At 39.6% G+C, this 15,528-nt stretch overlaps 1 protein-coding gene across 1 annotated transcript in view; it reads right to left on the bottom strand.

Annotated features, from left to right (window-relative positions):
* ANO2 (anoctamin 2) overlaps positions 1 to 15,528 on the bottom strand; it is a 307,459-nt gene that overhangs the window by 197,421 nt on the left and 94,510 nt on the right. Inside the window, exon 9 of the mRNA XM_050965225.1 lies at positions 8,712 to 8,776. Within this exon, the coding sequence (XP_050821182.1) occupies positions 8,712 to 8,776 (65 nt within the window). The remainder of the gene's footprint in view (positions 1 to 8,711; positions 8,777 to 15,528) is intronic.

The following is a 15,528-nucleotide window of genomic DNA, read 5'->3' as shown; positions in this document are numbered from 1 at the left end:
AAAGTTAAAAAGACAAAGAAAAGACACTGTGGCCACTGAGTCACCTCGCTGGGAAGACAATTCAATTTTTTCATTGCTATGTCCCAATCTAGCCCATTTGTTGTTTTACATCTTTCTCTCTGTCTCTCTCACACATTCATATTTGCAATGTTAGCCCTCCCAGTCATACAACTGCCTACTGAATGAAAATCACCCTTGTGCAGATGCCTAGTGCAAGTCCCATGCCCCACGCAATCCCTTAAAATAAGTCTATTCTAATAGGGTATTGATAAAATTTTCACATATGTGCCCACTGGGAAAAGGATAAACAGTTCACCCAGAGACAAATTCTGCCTGTGGTTATACCAAGGAAAACTGAGAGTAACGGCATAGATTTCACTGGAGTTATTTTAGATTTACAGCAGTGTTAATGAGGGCAGAATTAAGCTTGTTGGACATGGAGGTTATTTTTCATGTTCTGCTGTTACAACATGTATGAGAGAGACTCCTTTTCATTACAGCATTGTTAAAATAACAGTATTTTCCCCTGTGATGAAATGTCAACTTCAAAGTGCTTGCGCCCAACATCAATGAGCGATTCCTCATAAAGCTCCTGTGTGAATTGCTACAGACTGCACAGCAAGTCAGCGTGGCAGTTTCAGGAACAGAACCCAGCTCTTTTGACTCCAGAAAGTACAGTAACAATCCATTCCAGTCAACTCACCCACCTACACATACTACCAAATGAAGCCATCTGGGAGCCTGCAAAAGGCTCCTGGCAAAGAGTAACCCCCTTCAGAACAATTAGTCAAGAGACTAGAAAGGAATTGCATGGAAGTGACAAGAGGAGGATGAAAGCAACCCTGGGATCTCAGCTAAATACAAACAAACTGCAGCGTGAGGCAGGAAAGGAGAAGCATATCAGAAGGGCAAGTTAGTGCTGTGAACAAAAAAGAGTTCCTCTGTCCATAGCAAAAGCACAAAAATGATTCCTAAGCAAGTGGGCTCAACAGCTCAGTACACAGGAGAGGCAGGAAGGCTGTGCAAATATTTTCTTCTTTAGTAGCTTGTTGTGTCCCTGGATTCAAATACCAAAGAGTGTGAACTGATTGAGTGCAGTGTAGTATGTAGCCAAAACAGGCCCTGACTCTCTCGAAACCCAGCCCAAGTTCACCAGCTTTGATGTACCTCTCCATTAATCTGGCACCCTAGCAGGTTTGTAACTACACCCAATCCCTGAGGGCTGTCTCTAACTTGCATCTAGGTGCCCATGCCCATGCCCACAGGCTGCCACTTGCCCACTCTGAAACACGGTCTTTGCAGGGAAGAAGACTCAGATCTAGCAGAGCCAGCTTTGTGCCTGATACAGGCCTCCTGCACCAGGTGTATTCCCAGGAGGGGCTGTTCAGGTGCTTTGCAGCCCTTTTGCACCAGAGAATTCACTACATCTACCCAGAGGATAACCACCAATCTGGCCCCTTTTACTTGTAAGTAGAATTGATCAAAATGCAGAAAGAGAAGGGCATAGGTGCTGGACCTAGGAGTGTTGGGGGTGCTGCCACACCCCCTTGCTTGAAGTGGATTCCATCATATACAGGGTTACAGTTTGGTTCAATGGCTTTCAGCACCCCAACTATACAAAGTGTTTCAACACCCATGGAGAACAGCCACTTAAGGGAGCTTCCTTAGTTATGGATTTGTTTGAAACCTGTCATACTTGTTGTCTCTTCCTTTGAAATCAAATGCCTGCAGTTTAACTAGAGACATTCAAGGATCAGTCCAATCTGTGCTTAAATTGCTACCAGCAGTGGAATAAACTTCCTCAGAAGCTAAATCCTAAAAGGCATTTATGCTGCCTTATCTCCCCAGTCCCTTGATTGTGCTGCAAAAGTAACTAATATTTAAAACTTAATAATAAAGAAATATTGATGGGGAGAAAGTGTCCAGTTCACAGACCCTCACATGAATTAATGTATGAAACACAGGAAAAATTGCAATGGAGTAAAAAAAATACAGAGTTTCAGTGTTACAAAATAAACTAAGTATAAATGATCCATCGATGGAAAATAAAGAAATAGACTGATGGTAGAACGATGGCACCTTTTCATTTGTAAGGATAATAATCTTTCCCTACTTCATAGAAGCACTGTGAGTAAAAGTTAATTATTGTTTGTGAATTGAATAGTTTACAACAGTAAAAGATCATACAAATAGCTACTAGATACAACATGAATGTAGTGTACAATGACATAGAGATGATAAAGTGGCCACACAAAATAATAGTGATATTTACCCTTTAATATTTTTAAAGGAAATAAATCCCTGATCATGTTAGATTATCAATGTGCAGATGGTCTATGAGGCTACTGGCCCACAGAAGCTCTGCACACCTCCCAGGCTATGCAGTCATGAAGGATCCATCCTTTATTTCTATCAAGATATTTTCCTATTAGTAGTAGCTATGCAACATCAGAGCTGTCCGAAGCTGGTGATGGACACTCAGAATAGCACCTGACATCCTAACATCCAGAAATTTCTCTGGCTCCCCCTTTCCTATTCTTCCTCTGCTGGAGGTGGGACAGCTAAATCTTTGTTTGCAAACAAATCAGAAACCAACATCCACGCTGGGAAGATTCCTATCTACTGAGCCCATGAAGGTTGCCTGGGAAGGGAGAAACTACTTCACCTTTCGGTTGCAGTAATTCTTATTTCTCCAGCAAAGGAAGCCCTGTATAAGGAGCATAAGAAGTCAATTTAGATCATGATGAGTTTCCTTCTCCTCCTACACTCAGCTGTACAGTCCCCTACAACAGAGCCTTATTTTCCCTTCTTTTTAGTATTTTATAGTGAATAAGCCTTTCCTTTGGACTGGGGAACATGCCATGTACCTACTTGCTCTCACATGTCCTGTTGGTTGCTTTTCCTGGCACACTTTCCTTTCTGCCTCATTGGTGTGCAACGTACGTGGGCTTTGCACACTCACGGAGTGAGAGATCAGTGAAAGCTGTGCTACTTTGCCACTTACGCCTCTTTTCTGATGCCGCTTACACCCAGCCTTATACCATCATTTACATCGGCTGGACCCTCAGAGCCTCATATGAAACCCACGTGCTGATTTCTCTTTTCATAACATTAAAAAAATCTTCACTTTGTCCTGAATTTCAGGAGCCATTTCAAATTCAATATTTATCCTCTTCATATCGTAAACCTTGCTGCAAGTGCACAGTTAGCTCGATGTATCAGTTTCCTTCATAGGACACTGTAAGCAGCATTTGTTGCAAGAGGCATATATTGCCAAACAAGATACCATCTAGTGGCTAAAACAGAGATTTGTTGTTCCCCAGAAAAGCTTTAGAAACAGGAAATATTAACATCTAGCATGACAGGGCTACTCAAAGTTTCATCCAAAGTTACCAAATGTCATAATTTATCAAGTCTCATAATATACGGTGTTTTTTTAAAGCCCCAGCTCCTAGAGTCCTGTGAGAACATGAGAATATCAGCTTTTATTATTATTTTTAAACTTAATGTTCTTGTCCTTGTAATTTCAGAGAAAAGCACAAAATGTGACCTGAATGCACCACAATGGTGCAAAAACTAGAAGGTAAAGGACAAGAACCTAAAAGTAGCAGGGTTTTTTGTTTGGTTGGGTTTTTTTTGTAGTTGTTGTTGGATTTTTTTTTAAATTTCATGGGTTTTAAGCAAATCTCATAACTTTTGAAAAGCTGGCAGTGGCCATACTGTTTACCGGAGCTGCTCCAATCCTAGCTGTTTCTTCAGTTGCCACAGTTCTGTGATGAAAGTATGACATGACAACAAAAATGTACTTACTCAGCAATGCAATACCAGTTTCCTATTAAAGATTCAAGGGCAATCTCTATGGGCCAAATCCAGACCCACTCTTATAAGGGAGTCTGGGGCGTGTTACATGGGAGTATGTTGTGCATTAACATCTTAGTCTATGTATGCTGAACCCACACTGCACTGATCATATTCCAAAGGAGGGCAAGCCAGAGCAGAGGATGGCACATGTAGGCAGCAGCCCTGCAATTGCAGTAACTTTCATGAAATTGCTATGGAGAAAGAGGAATCAGTATGGGTCCATGAGGTTTACCACCAAAATAATTCTTTTAACTTTCCAGTCAGGCGTGCCCAGGGGAATTGCTGGGAATCTGAAGGATCTTTCCCACATCGCACATCTCTTTCCAGCTGGAGAAAAATTCCCCTTGACATGTCTGTTGTTCTCCAGGATTGACAGTGTCATTTTGGAATGTGCTGTAAGGGTTGTTTGGTGTTGTTAAAGTTCTTCCAGAGCTGATAGGCACCTTTCAAATCTGCCTCCTTACTCCCTTGCACAGTTCCAGTGCCTCTTCAACAGTATTCCCAAGGATTGCCTGGGGCACATAGTCATAGAGGCTAAGCATGGGATTTTCAAAAACAGCTAAGGGATTTGGGAACACAAGTCCCATTGACTTTCAATGGACTTGTGCTACTCAGTCACTTAGGCCCAGAGCCACAAGGATATTTAGGGACCTAACTCCCACTTAAATCAATGGGAGTTAGGTGCCTACATCCTTCTGAGGATCTGAGCTTGGTTGCTTTTGAAAATCACACTCAAGAAGTATAAACTGTTGATGGTACTGAGGGCATCCTTCTGCATAGGAAAAATGCCCATCAGCAAGAAGAGGTCTGCTTTTATTTCACTATTGAAACATAGGCCAAGAGCTTTCAAATTCCATCTGGCCTGCAAGGTGAACCCCAATAAATAACACTGAGTTTCTGCAAAGAAAAACAGACAACCACTTCCTATAGGACAGGTGGAACTCTGGAAATAAATGATTGTATGTAAAAGTTTGCTGTTTTATCTCACTCCAGAGCCAAGTGCCTGTGCCTAGGTGAATACATGAGGCCAAATGCCACATGGATTTACACATCATGTGCAAATCCCTCTGGGTATCAAAGCAGTGCAAAATTTAGCCCTATGGCTAGAAGCTCTAGAGGAGGAGAGCTCTGCATTGGGGAAAAAAGTGGTGAAAGGGAGAAAGAAGAGAGTGTTGCCATAGAAAACTTCATTTGCATAGTCTACCTACCCACAATTCCTCAAGTGATACTTGGGAAGTTAGTATAACTAAACACTTGGGTTTTGGAGGGTAGCGATCTCTGAGAGAGGCTTGAGAGGGGAAAAAGCTCTTTGTGGCAAAGAGATAATTTCCAAGTAGCTATACTGCTCAGGAATCCTAAGTACAGCTGGGTGAATTTTTTCAGATGAATAGTTTATTCACCAAGAGATGCAATTTCGGCAGTCCTGAAACTATTTGCAAATTTGGCCATTTTTGTTTTGAGTGGGAAAAACTTTTCCTAGGCCAGCAAAAATTCATTAAAAATACACTTGTTTTCTAAGTAGAGATATAGCCTAAAGTCCATGAACAGACTAGAATGGCTCTGAATAGCTGATTACTCCCAATTTCCCTCCTCAAAAATGCAAATTTTCCTTTTTGATTAAAAAAGAAGATGACAACATATATGAAAGATAAAATATGAATTCTAGTGTCTACATTAAGCACCCAAGTCTGAACATTTTGCCCTAATACCTAAATAAGAAAATGTAAAGTGCTTGTATCCTAGAGCTAGGGTTCAATTCAATTAAGATTTGTGTTTAGACTGTCTGTTATTTCTTATGTATACACGTACCCAGAGATTGGGTGTTGCTCATATTTTACAAATTCAGTTTCAGTCCTATCTGTATTGTGCGTTCCCTTAAAGCCCTTTCATGGAAACCAAGCTGTTACAGATTAGAAATGTGTAACATCTACCCTGTTCTCTTCCACTGAACCCCTCTATCAATTGATTTACAATAAACTGCATTTTCACTGTTCCCCAAGGGTGTGCACAAGGCCAGAGCAGAGTCCTTTCACTGACTGTAATATAGAAGTGAATAGACCTGTAAGTTAATGTTTCAGTGGTCCACTTTTTATTTATTTTTCCTTTAAGAAAATGAAAACGTTCAACAGAAGCCAAGTTCAATGACTGGTTATGCAATTAGCTATCTCCCGGAACATTTGACCTCAAAAATGGACCTGGTCTGTGCCAAGAATGAGTGTAGCAAAAACGAAATCCCTAGCATTGGTTCCAGCTACAAGTATGCATCACTTGGAAACTGGGAGCATTCCAAGGGCTAAAAGTGAGTTAACTGGAAGATAGAGGTGTTTCATGTTCATCACATATGGCATTAATCCAGCAGTTGAAGAGTTAACTGTCTCCCAGCATAGGCATCTGGGATTTGGTGTGTTCCTATTACTTGGAACCGAAAGGAAATAGAGAAAAGAAAATACATAGTTGCAACTGGTGTTCTAGGCTACACTTGAATTTAATTAATGCAATTAACATTGTGTTTGTAGGGTTTTTTTCATCAATATGTTTCAGTACAGTTGTTAATATATATGCATTACAGGTTCAAATCAGTCAAAACAGGTTTTGCATACAAAGCAAAATTAATATAATTGCCACCATCAATCAAAGATTGGGATACAAACATGTTAAACTACATGGTATTAGCACAAACATAAAACAAGTTTTGAACCTGGTAGTCCAATCAAGTTGAAGTAAAAAAGTCACAATGAATATAAATCAAACCTCCGTGAAACTACTCTATTTCTCTACCTGATGTGACAGAAACTAGGCGTCTACAAAATTTATTAAGCCCACTCATGTATCATTTCACCCCCCACTAAAAATGGCTCCTTCTTCCACTGGGAATAAACATTCGTGCCTGTAGCTTGAACTCAAATCCCTGCACAGTATGACTGTAGAAAAAATTATGTCTAGTAAAATAAAAAAAGACTTCAGAAAAAAAGGAGAAGTTGTCCTGTGTATACATGTTGTAACCTATACGTCACCTGGAACATAAAATCCACATTTATTTTAGTCACAGTGAACAGTGAAACACTCAAGAAAAGTATGGAAGATAAAAGTTAGGAATATCTTCTTCATGAGAACAAAGAACCAATTGCACATGTCCAAACCCTTTATTTTATTCTCAAAGTTTAAAACCACAGAATTCCTATGAAATCACAGCAGTGATGTGAAAGAGCACTCTGGGAACTGACAAAACCAAGATCCAAATTAAGATGTAGTGTAAGCTGCAGAACTGCAAAGAATGTACATTAGCTCCAATTCTGGTATAGCTTTAAAATTCCCATGACCAGCAACCATTTATCTTTTTAAAGCCGAACAACCTTTATTCAGGTCATGTTGGCAGCTGTCGTCATGTTTTGTACTGTGAGAGCTTATCCATACAATAATGGAGCCCGGCTTGGTATTAAGCAGAATGTATACAAACCCCACACAAAGATTTGGCTAACAATGGCTGGAAAGGGAGATTTTTGAAGGCACAAATGGAAGTTGGATGCCTAACTACCATCGACTTTCAATAAGAACATGTAATTTGTACCTTCGAAATCTTTCTCTCATAACAAGTAGTAATTCTGGTCATGTTATCAGTTGTATGAGTAAACTTTTGAAAAGTGAGATAGAGTATTTTAACGTTAGGGTAAAGTAATAAATGCATTTTACACCGTGGCAGGGATCATTAATATTAATAAAATTAATGACAGGGCTTTACTCACTCTGGTGAACAGTTACTCATGTGAGCATACCCACTGGCTTCAAAGGGACTACCTGAGTAAGTGCTTCCTCATATTGATAAGGGTGGAACAATCTAATCCACAGCTGGAGCTGAACTATGTTATTCATAGTGAAAAATTTACTTGGCAAATGACTAGCCCATTTTTTCTTTTCACACATTATCCACAAATAGACTGGTTTTAACTTATTTATGTTTTACTGGACAAACATTTTATGTGAACATACTTCAAGCCTAGAGGTCATAGGTGAACCTTTCTCTTAGTTTGGCATTTGAGATGGTCTGACTGGTCCCTTAAATCATGAAAAGCTGGTCCAATAAAGAGAAACATTTGGCAATTTTTTAAAAGATTTTTTCCAAAACTTTTTAAAATTCAAAATTTCATTGAAACGTTAAGATTCAGAACATGTTGATCAGCTCAAATCACATGACATTATTTCTGCTCCCTGACTGGATGACTGAAACTTTACATAAAAACGAAGAGGGAAATTAAAGTAATTGCATAGATTCTACTGTCAGAAGGGATCATGCTGATCATCTAGTCTGTCTTCCTTTCTAACACAAGGCACAGAACTTCCCTCAAATAATTCCTAGAGCAGATCTTTTAGAATAAGATAGCCAATCTTGAATTAAAAATGGTCAGTGATGGAGAATCCACTTCGGTAACTTGTTCCAATGTTAATGGTTAACTTCACAACTACCAGACAAATACTTCTGGGTTAAACTTCATGGAAACACATTCTCCTGATTATTCACCAAAATTTCACTTTAGTGCACATTCTTACAAAAAAAGTTCACTCATATGAATGTGCAAATACATTTCTTTTATTTGAATGAATTTGTGCAAATGCTTTTGTGAAGTATTGTGTTTGTCCAGGATTAGATATAATGCAGAATGAGAGATATAGTGATGGGTTGATGTATTCTACTTGTTATATGTTATTACTAGATCTAATAGAAAAGGATACTAAGAGATACTAAGAATAGCAGGCAAAGGACCAGAATCCTTAGCTGGCGTGAATCAATGGAACTACGCTGATTTATACCAGCTGAGAATCTGCCCACACATTATTTTAATCAAATCTATTACCTTATGAGGTCAATAGGCTGATACTTGTAAAACGCTCCATATCTTGCCCATTCTCGATACAGCAACTAAATTAAAAGAAACACAGAAAATTAACTTAAAACAACTAATTTGCAATTGAGTTACAAACAATTTTTTTTTAGTGTGAACTTGGGACTATTGTACCTATCTGATCAGTTTTATGCTGCTACAATTCCTATGCTAAAAATTTTTGCATCAGGATTCCATTATCACTTGCTATTCCTGGATCTCAGGCTGCAGAGAAGCATCACATGTGCTAGACAATGATCCTTTTATTCAGTGGTTCACACATCTGAGCAAAGTTCACATAAAATAACTAAGGGTATGGCTACACTTGAAATTTGAAAGCGCTGCTGCGGCAGCGCTTTGAAGTGTGAGTGTAGTCAGAGCGCCAGCGCTGGGAGAGAGCTCTCCCAGCGCTGCACGTAAACCACATCCCTTACGGGTGTAGCTTGCAGCGCTGGGAGCCGCGCTCCCAGCACTGCAGCACTGATTACACTGAGGCTTTACAGCGCTGTATCTTGCAGCGCTCAGGGGGGTGTTTTTTCACACCCCTGAGCGCGAAAGTTGCAGCGCTGTAAAGTGCCAGTGTAGCCATGGCCCAAAAGCAGGAGCAAAGAAATCAAAAGAAATTTTAAAATAGAGGTTGACTCCAACTCCCATTAAAGTCAAATGAGTAGGACTGGGCCCTAATTATCATCAACTGGATTTTCAAAAGCAATCAGTATTTATTTAATTCTGCTCCCAGTGAAACCAATAGAATTACTCACCCTCTCACCTCCGCTTGACTTTACTATGAGAAAGGCCCACCTTGAGCACTATAGAAAATGCCATCCTACCTGTTTCTTGAAAAAACAAAACAAAACAAAACAAAAAACTATATGGAGAATGTTATTCTAATGCTCACACTGCAGCATTTGATTTTTTTAAGTCCAAAGGAAAAAAAAGCAGTGGGGAGGAGACATGAATTTGAACTGAATCTTCTGCATGGCAGCCCAACTTAGAAGAGCACAGACTCATCTAGAACAGGGATGTGGTATTACTGGATATGCTCAGTAGCTGTCTCTGAAGCTGCACAGAAGGTTTCCAATGAGAGTAAGCAATTTTACAGGTTACAAACTCTCAGCATCTGAAAGCTGAGAGCTAATCAGAACTCAAAGAGTGAAAAGTTACAAATGAGGTAGCTGGAGAGAGCCCTCTGACCTCAGCAAGTGATTGATGCATGACCAAGAGGTAAGTGCTGTAAAGGATGTGTCCAAAAAACAGTACCAATTTGGATCTGGGGGGTGCGGATGCCTGCGCTTGCTGGAAATTGAGGAGACAGTCACCTATTGCCTTTGGCATTATAATTGCTGTTGTCCGAGAGAATCTCTCTCATTTTGCTGAGAAAATTTTGAACGGTTTGGAGGGAAACCAAGAGGTCACATTCTCCTCAGACCCTGGAGAATCCAGGGGACCCTTTTGAGGCCACACTCTAGAAACTGAGAAATTGTCTTCACAAGAAGATCAGAAAGGAATGTATCAGTATGTGTGTCTTGTTGAAATCATTCACTGCAATACCTGTAGGCTTAGCAGAGTTGACTTAGCAGAGTTTGATCGCTATATTTATTTTATAATTTCAACAGATAATATTGATGTCTAATTTTAAGCATTTTTTATTTTTATCTATTTAAATTTCTCACAGTTGGGATAAATTATGAGGGGTGTCAGGCTATAATAACAATAGACATTGAGATTCAAAAAGTTGAAGCTTTATAACTATTAAAACACAAACTGTCAATATCACAGGTTAAAATATACAAAGAAAAGATTCTTAAATCAAACTCCAGTAGGTTCTCAAGCAGCACTTTTCTTACTGTGCCTATCTGTCAATTTTGTTTATTGTCAAAGGAAATATTTTTTCCATTGGTTTACATGTGACTGGTGAAATTGACATTTACTGATATTTAGTTACAAAAATCTAATCTTTCCTTACCTAAATATATTAACCTATGTAATACATGTAACAGCAGCAAAGTGGGGAAGTCTGGATAAGGAAGAACACCAATAGGCTTACTAGCTTTAGTTTAAACATTCATTCAGAAGCATTCTAAATACTATTTGTAATGTTTATGTGTATTAAATATTTGTTTTATTAAGAAATTGCTTCACTTTTTGAAGCTGAGAACTCTTATTAACAGTTACATTCAGGATTCTTGTATATCATAGCTCTAAGATTTAAATCTGTTTAACACCCTGCTGGCCTGTGCCTCAGAAGAGATTTAAGCCAAAGTACAGGGAAGAGGGAGAGTAATAGTTATACATAATATTACCTCTCCCTCCCTACACACACAGTTGCCCATTGCATTATGTCACACTGCATTTACTACACAAGTGGAGCTGGGCAAAATTTTTGGATGAATAGTTTATTTGCCAAAAAATGCAGCTTTGATCAACCGAAAACTATTTGCAAATTTGACCCACTTAGTTTCATCTGGGAAAAAACTTCTTCCAGGCCACCAAACTCTGTGTGTCTGTTCCTCCCTTTATAGCCTTTAGCCCAGTGATTAGGGTACTTGCCTGGGATATGAGAGACCCAGGTTTGAATCCAATCTCCCCTATCCCTGGTGAGCACCCTAATCACCAAGCTATAGGCTATTCTAGGGGCAGGATGCTCTCCATCTGCCCCGTAGAACACTATTCCACTTTGTCTAAATTACTTAAACATTCAGGAGATCATAGACTTGAACTCAGATCTCATCCCTTACCAGGCACATACTCCTAATCACCAGGCCATGGACTGTTCTGTTCACTGTCTCTCCTGTTGACACTATTCTTCTTTGTATAAATACTTAAATATTCACTGAGCCAAAGAGAGAGTGAGAATGACTCTATAGCCTGCTTATCAAGGCACTACTAGGGAGATAGGAGATGTGGATTCAAATCCCTCTTTTGAAATAGGCAGAGGGAAGATTACCAGAGCTTGCAATGCCCTGAATGGTATTTTAAAATGTCAAAATAAATACAGCATTTGGGACTATTCCTATAAAATATTGTTGTCACAGGAGGCATAAACATCAGTATTGTAGAGGCCCTCCTTGGAGGCATGTGTAATGTAATTAATCCCTGTATTCCCACCCTACACACCATTGTAATAATCTCTGTATAAAATATGCCAGGTATGGTATCATTTGAAAACCAATAACTTGCTGGTCAACAATATCATGGTGAAATATATGTATATGCATTTCCTAAAGCCAGCCCTGGACATAAGCTGAAAACATGACTGAAGTGTGTTTTCCAGACAAGTCTGGGAAGTGGGTAAACCTGTTTCTCCAAGACAAAGGACAATTTGATGTTTCTATACAGGTGTCATCGAAGCTGATGGGCCATTACCTATCAAGTGGCCATTCTTTGGCAAGGAATGGGGACAGGAACAAACAGATCTGCATCTTAGCAAACAAAAGCATAATACCTCTTCCCTATCAGACTCCATGTGTCCTGTTCTCAGCTAGAAAGAACTTTAAGTAGGTGTCATACTCAAGAAAGTGCTTCTCTAAGGGTAACAACTACAAAACTGAGGGGCAAAAACACACTAAGATCTCCCTCATCACCCATCTCTCTCTTTGTACCTAAGAAGACAAAAGAAACAGCCGTTAGATCTTGGGAGCAGATCCTGGCCCGAGAGCTTGGTCAGCAATATACTGAAAACCTGTGGTAAGAATTTCACCTTGAACCAAGTTAAGTATGTTAAATTTAGTACTAGGAAGTGTTTTATCTTTATTTCTCTTGTAACCATTTTTGACTTTAATGCTCCATTACTTGTACTAACTTAAACCCTCACTCTTTTTAGTGGAATAAACTTATTTTATTTTTTAATCAAAACTAAAACAGTGTTGTGGAAGGTGGAAAGCTGTTGTATCTTCATGCCCCTTTGAGAGGTAACAGACGTAATATATCTGGCCTGTTTAAGGGAGAGCTAGATGGTGCAGAACACCCTCCTCTGAGGAAAAATCCAGGACTGGGAATGTGTTGGGGTCACCTGGCATGTGTTAACCAAGGCTGCTGGAAGTCAAAATGTGGCTGGTGTTTGCTAACAGACTTCTGGGGTCCGAGTTGCTGGATATGGGCTGTGGGTATGCACAGGCATACAGGGTGCGACCTGAATGCTGTTTGTGAGGAGCCCAGGTTGGGAGCCACAGCAGCAAAGCATTGTAAGGTACCCCAAGTTGCAGGGCAGGTGGTGGCACAGCTCCACACTGGTCTGGAGTATCATAGTATGCAATGGATTCTAGACACCAAGTTGCTCTCATTGGCTCAAGAACAGCAGGTTAACAACTTCACCAGTCACAGGAGCCTATGGTTTACTGAAGTAGGAATAAGATGAAGTTATAAGAAGAGGCTTGGATTTTCAGACTTCCCTGGCCATGAGATTCAGTGTTTTCAGTAAAGCATATATTTAAGGAAACAAACATAAGCTGGATATTATGAAAAAAGATGGCCAGAAATGTCTTTTGCGGAGGATAGAACCATGAAGATGCAGTTGTGGATGATATATCTAACTGCACATTGTTATATTATTTCCACAAAAAGGAATTTAAAATATAGTTCCAGCTTTATTCTAAAAAGAGAGTATTCTCCATTCAAATTTCACTTGATGAGCATATTTGTAGGCCATTGGCGTTAGAGTTGAGCCAGCTATGCAATGCCAGGCTATGGTGTGCACATCCACATCCACACCCACCCACACAAAATGGATGTACTTAACAATAATGATAAATGAAAGAGTTTAGAAAAACATCTGAAATCCCGCTGATGCTTCATGGAAAGCTGTGAAACAGAATCTAGAGGTAATGCTGCTTATGTATCATGAGGCAAATTCTTCCCTGATGTAATTCAACTGATGTCAGTGGGATAACACCAGAGGTACGTATGGCCCAACATTTCTAGGTCAGAGGTGAAGTGATTGCCAAAGCAAATTCTAAATGTGTAAAGTGGAGTGAATTATGTGCTGATGGGTGGACTGGTAAGACAGAAAAAGGAGCTAGCAGGAAGGTGGAACATACAGCAGTGGGAGCAACTGCCTGCCCTTCTCCTCTACCTCTGAGGCTGCCACTCAAAAGATCAGATGTAGCAACTTCTCTCTCTGACAGAGCATTCAGGCTTCATCAGAGGCTACTAAGGGGTAAAAATCAGACCGTAAGGGAACAGAAAGTCAGGGAAAGAGATGTATATGCTTTGTGGATAATATCCAGATGACACAACTAATTTGGCCCTTCAAAATCCTTTGACAAAGTTCCTCACAAGAGGCTATTAAGGACACTAAGGCCTGGTCTTCACCTCAAACCGAGGCTGGCCCACCTACAACACTCAGGGCTGTGAAAAATTTTGAGCCCTAAGCACTGTAGTTAGGTCAACCTAAACCTGAGGCACATGTGGCAAGGTCAACAGAAGACTTCTTCCATCAACCTAGCTATCATGTCTCAGAGAAGTGGATTACTTACATCAACAGACAACCCCCCTCCATCAATGTAGAAAGTATCTATGCTATGAAAATGGAGTGGCACAGCACCATAGCTGTGCTGCTGTAGCAACCATAATGTAGACATACCCTAAGAAGTTATGGTGTGAAAGACAGAGTTCTGCCATAGACAAGAAACCAGCTATAGGGCAGAAGACATAGGATGAGACTAAATGGTCAATTATAAACTTAGTAAAAAGTTAACAGTCTTTCAGGTGATATATTGGTAGCATCATGTTTCCAGTATTATTTTTATCAAGTATATCACCTGAAAGACTGTTTAATTGTGGTCACTTTTTTTTTTTTAATAGCAGAAATAGAAAAGGTCCAGAAATATATAGCAATAGTTATGCAAAATAATGTATTTTACAGAGAATATAAATCCTGTTTATCCTCTCTCATAATACGGAAACAAGAGGACAGTCCAGGAAGCTTAAAAGCAACAATTTAAGAACTAATAAGAAAAAATACATTTTTTACATACTGCATAAAAAGTGGAAGTCACTGCAGCAAGAGATCATTGAGGCTAAGACTTAAATAGGATTCAAAAAAGGGTTAGACAGTTATATGAGTAAAGGGAATATCCATGGTTACATTACAGAGGATTTCTTTTTAAAAATATTAATGATATGAGCACAGGCCAAACACTCCCTGATGGATTAAGTAAGAAATATTCCCCAAAAGTATTGTTCCATTATTGTCCAGAAAAAGGGGTTCTTCCAACAGCATCTAAAATATCTGGTCCTGGACACTCTCTGGGAGCAGGATTATGGACTAGGTGGGCCATTAGTATGGTAATTCCTATGTTCCCTTGAAATTAGGCTGTGCTACACACATGTGCACGACCCAGCTAGTCATGTAGTGAAAAATGTAGTGAATTCCCTCAATGAATGAGGCAGGGCTCTATATCTAACAATACGCACAGCTCAGAATCTTTTGCCGGTATAACCCTAATGTTCCCAAAGCTCTCTAATACAGATCCTGGTCCTACAGCTGCTTTCACTTAGGATTTGTTGAAAGTTTTCCATCAAAACTGTGTGTTTCTTCACAGAAAATTAGATTTTCAACTAAAGGAAATATTTTGCAACATGTCTGCTTTCCATGAAAAATTTCTACCTTTTTAAAGAAAGCTTAGTTTTCAGCCAAAATCTGAAAAATTTTGATTTCTCAGGACTGCCGTGGTACCTTCTGAGAGGTGTAGTTCAGATGCCTCACATTCCCTTTCTCTTCTATAGGCTGGCCTATCCAACAAGATATTTCCCAGTATGTACTATGGCTATGGGATTTCCATGATGCACT

This window comes from Gopherus flavomarginatus, chromosome 1 (genome assembly GCF_025201925.1).
Source record: "Gopherus flavomarginatus isolate rGopFla2 chromosome 1, rGopFla2.mat.asm, whole genome shotgun sequence".
In the NCBI taxonomy this organism is placed as follows: Eukaryota; Metazoa; Chordata; order Testudines; family Testudinidae; genus Gopherus; species Gopherus flavomarginatus.
This window is presented reverse-complemented; position numbering and strand designations above follow the sequence as displayed.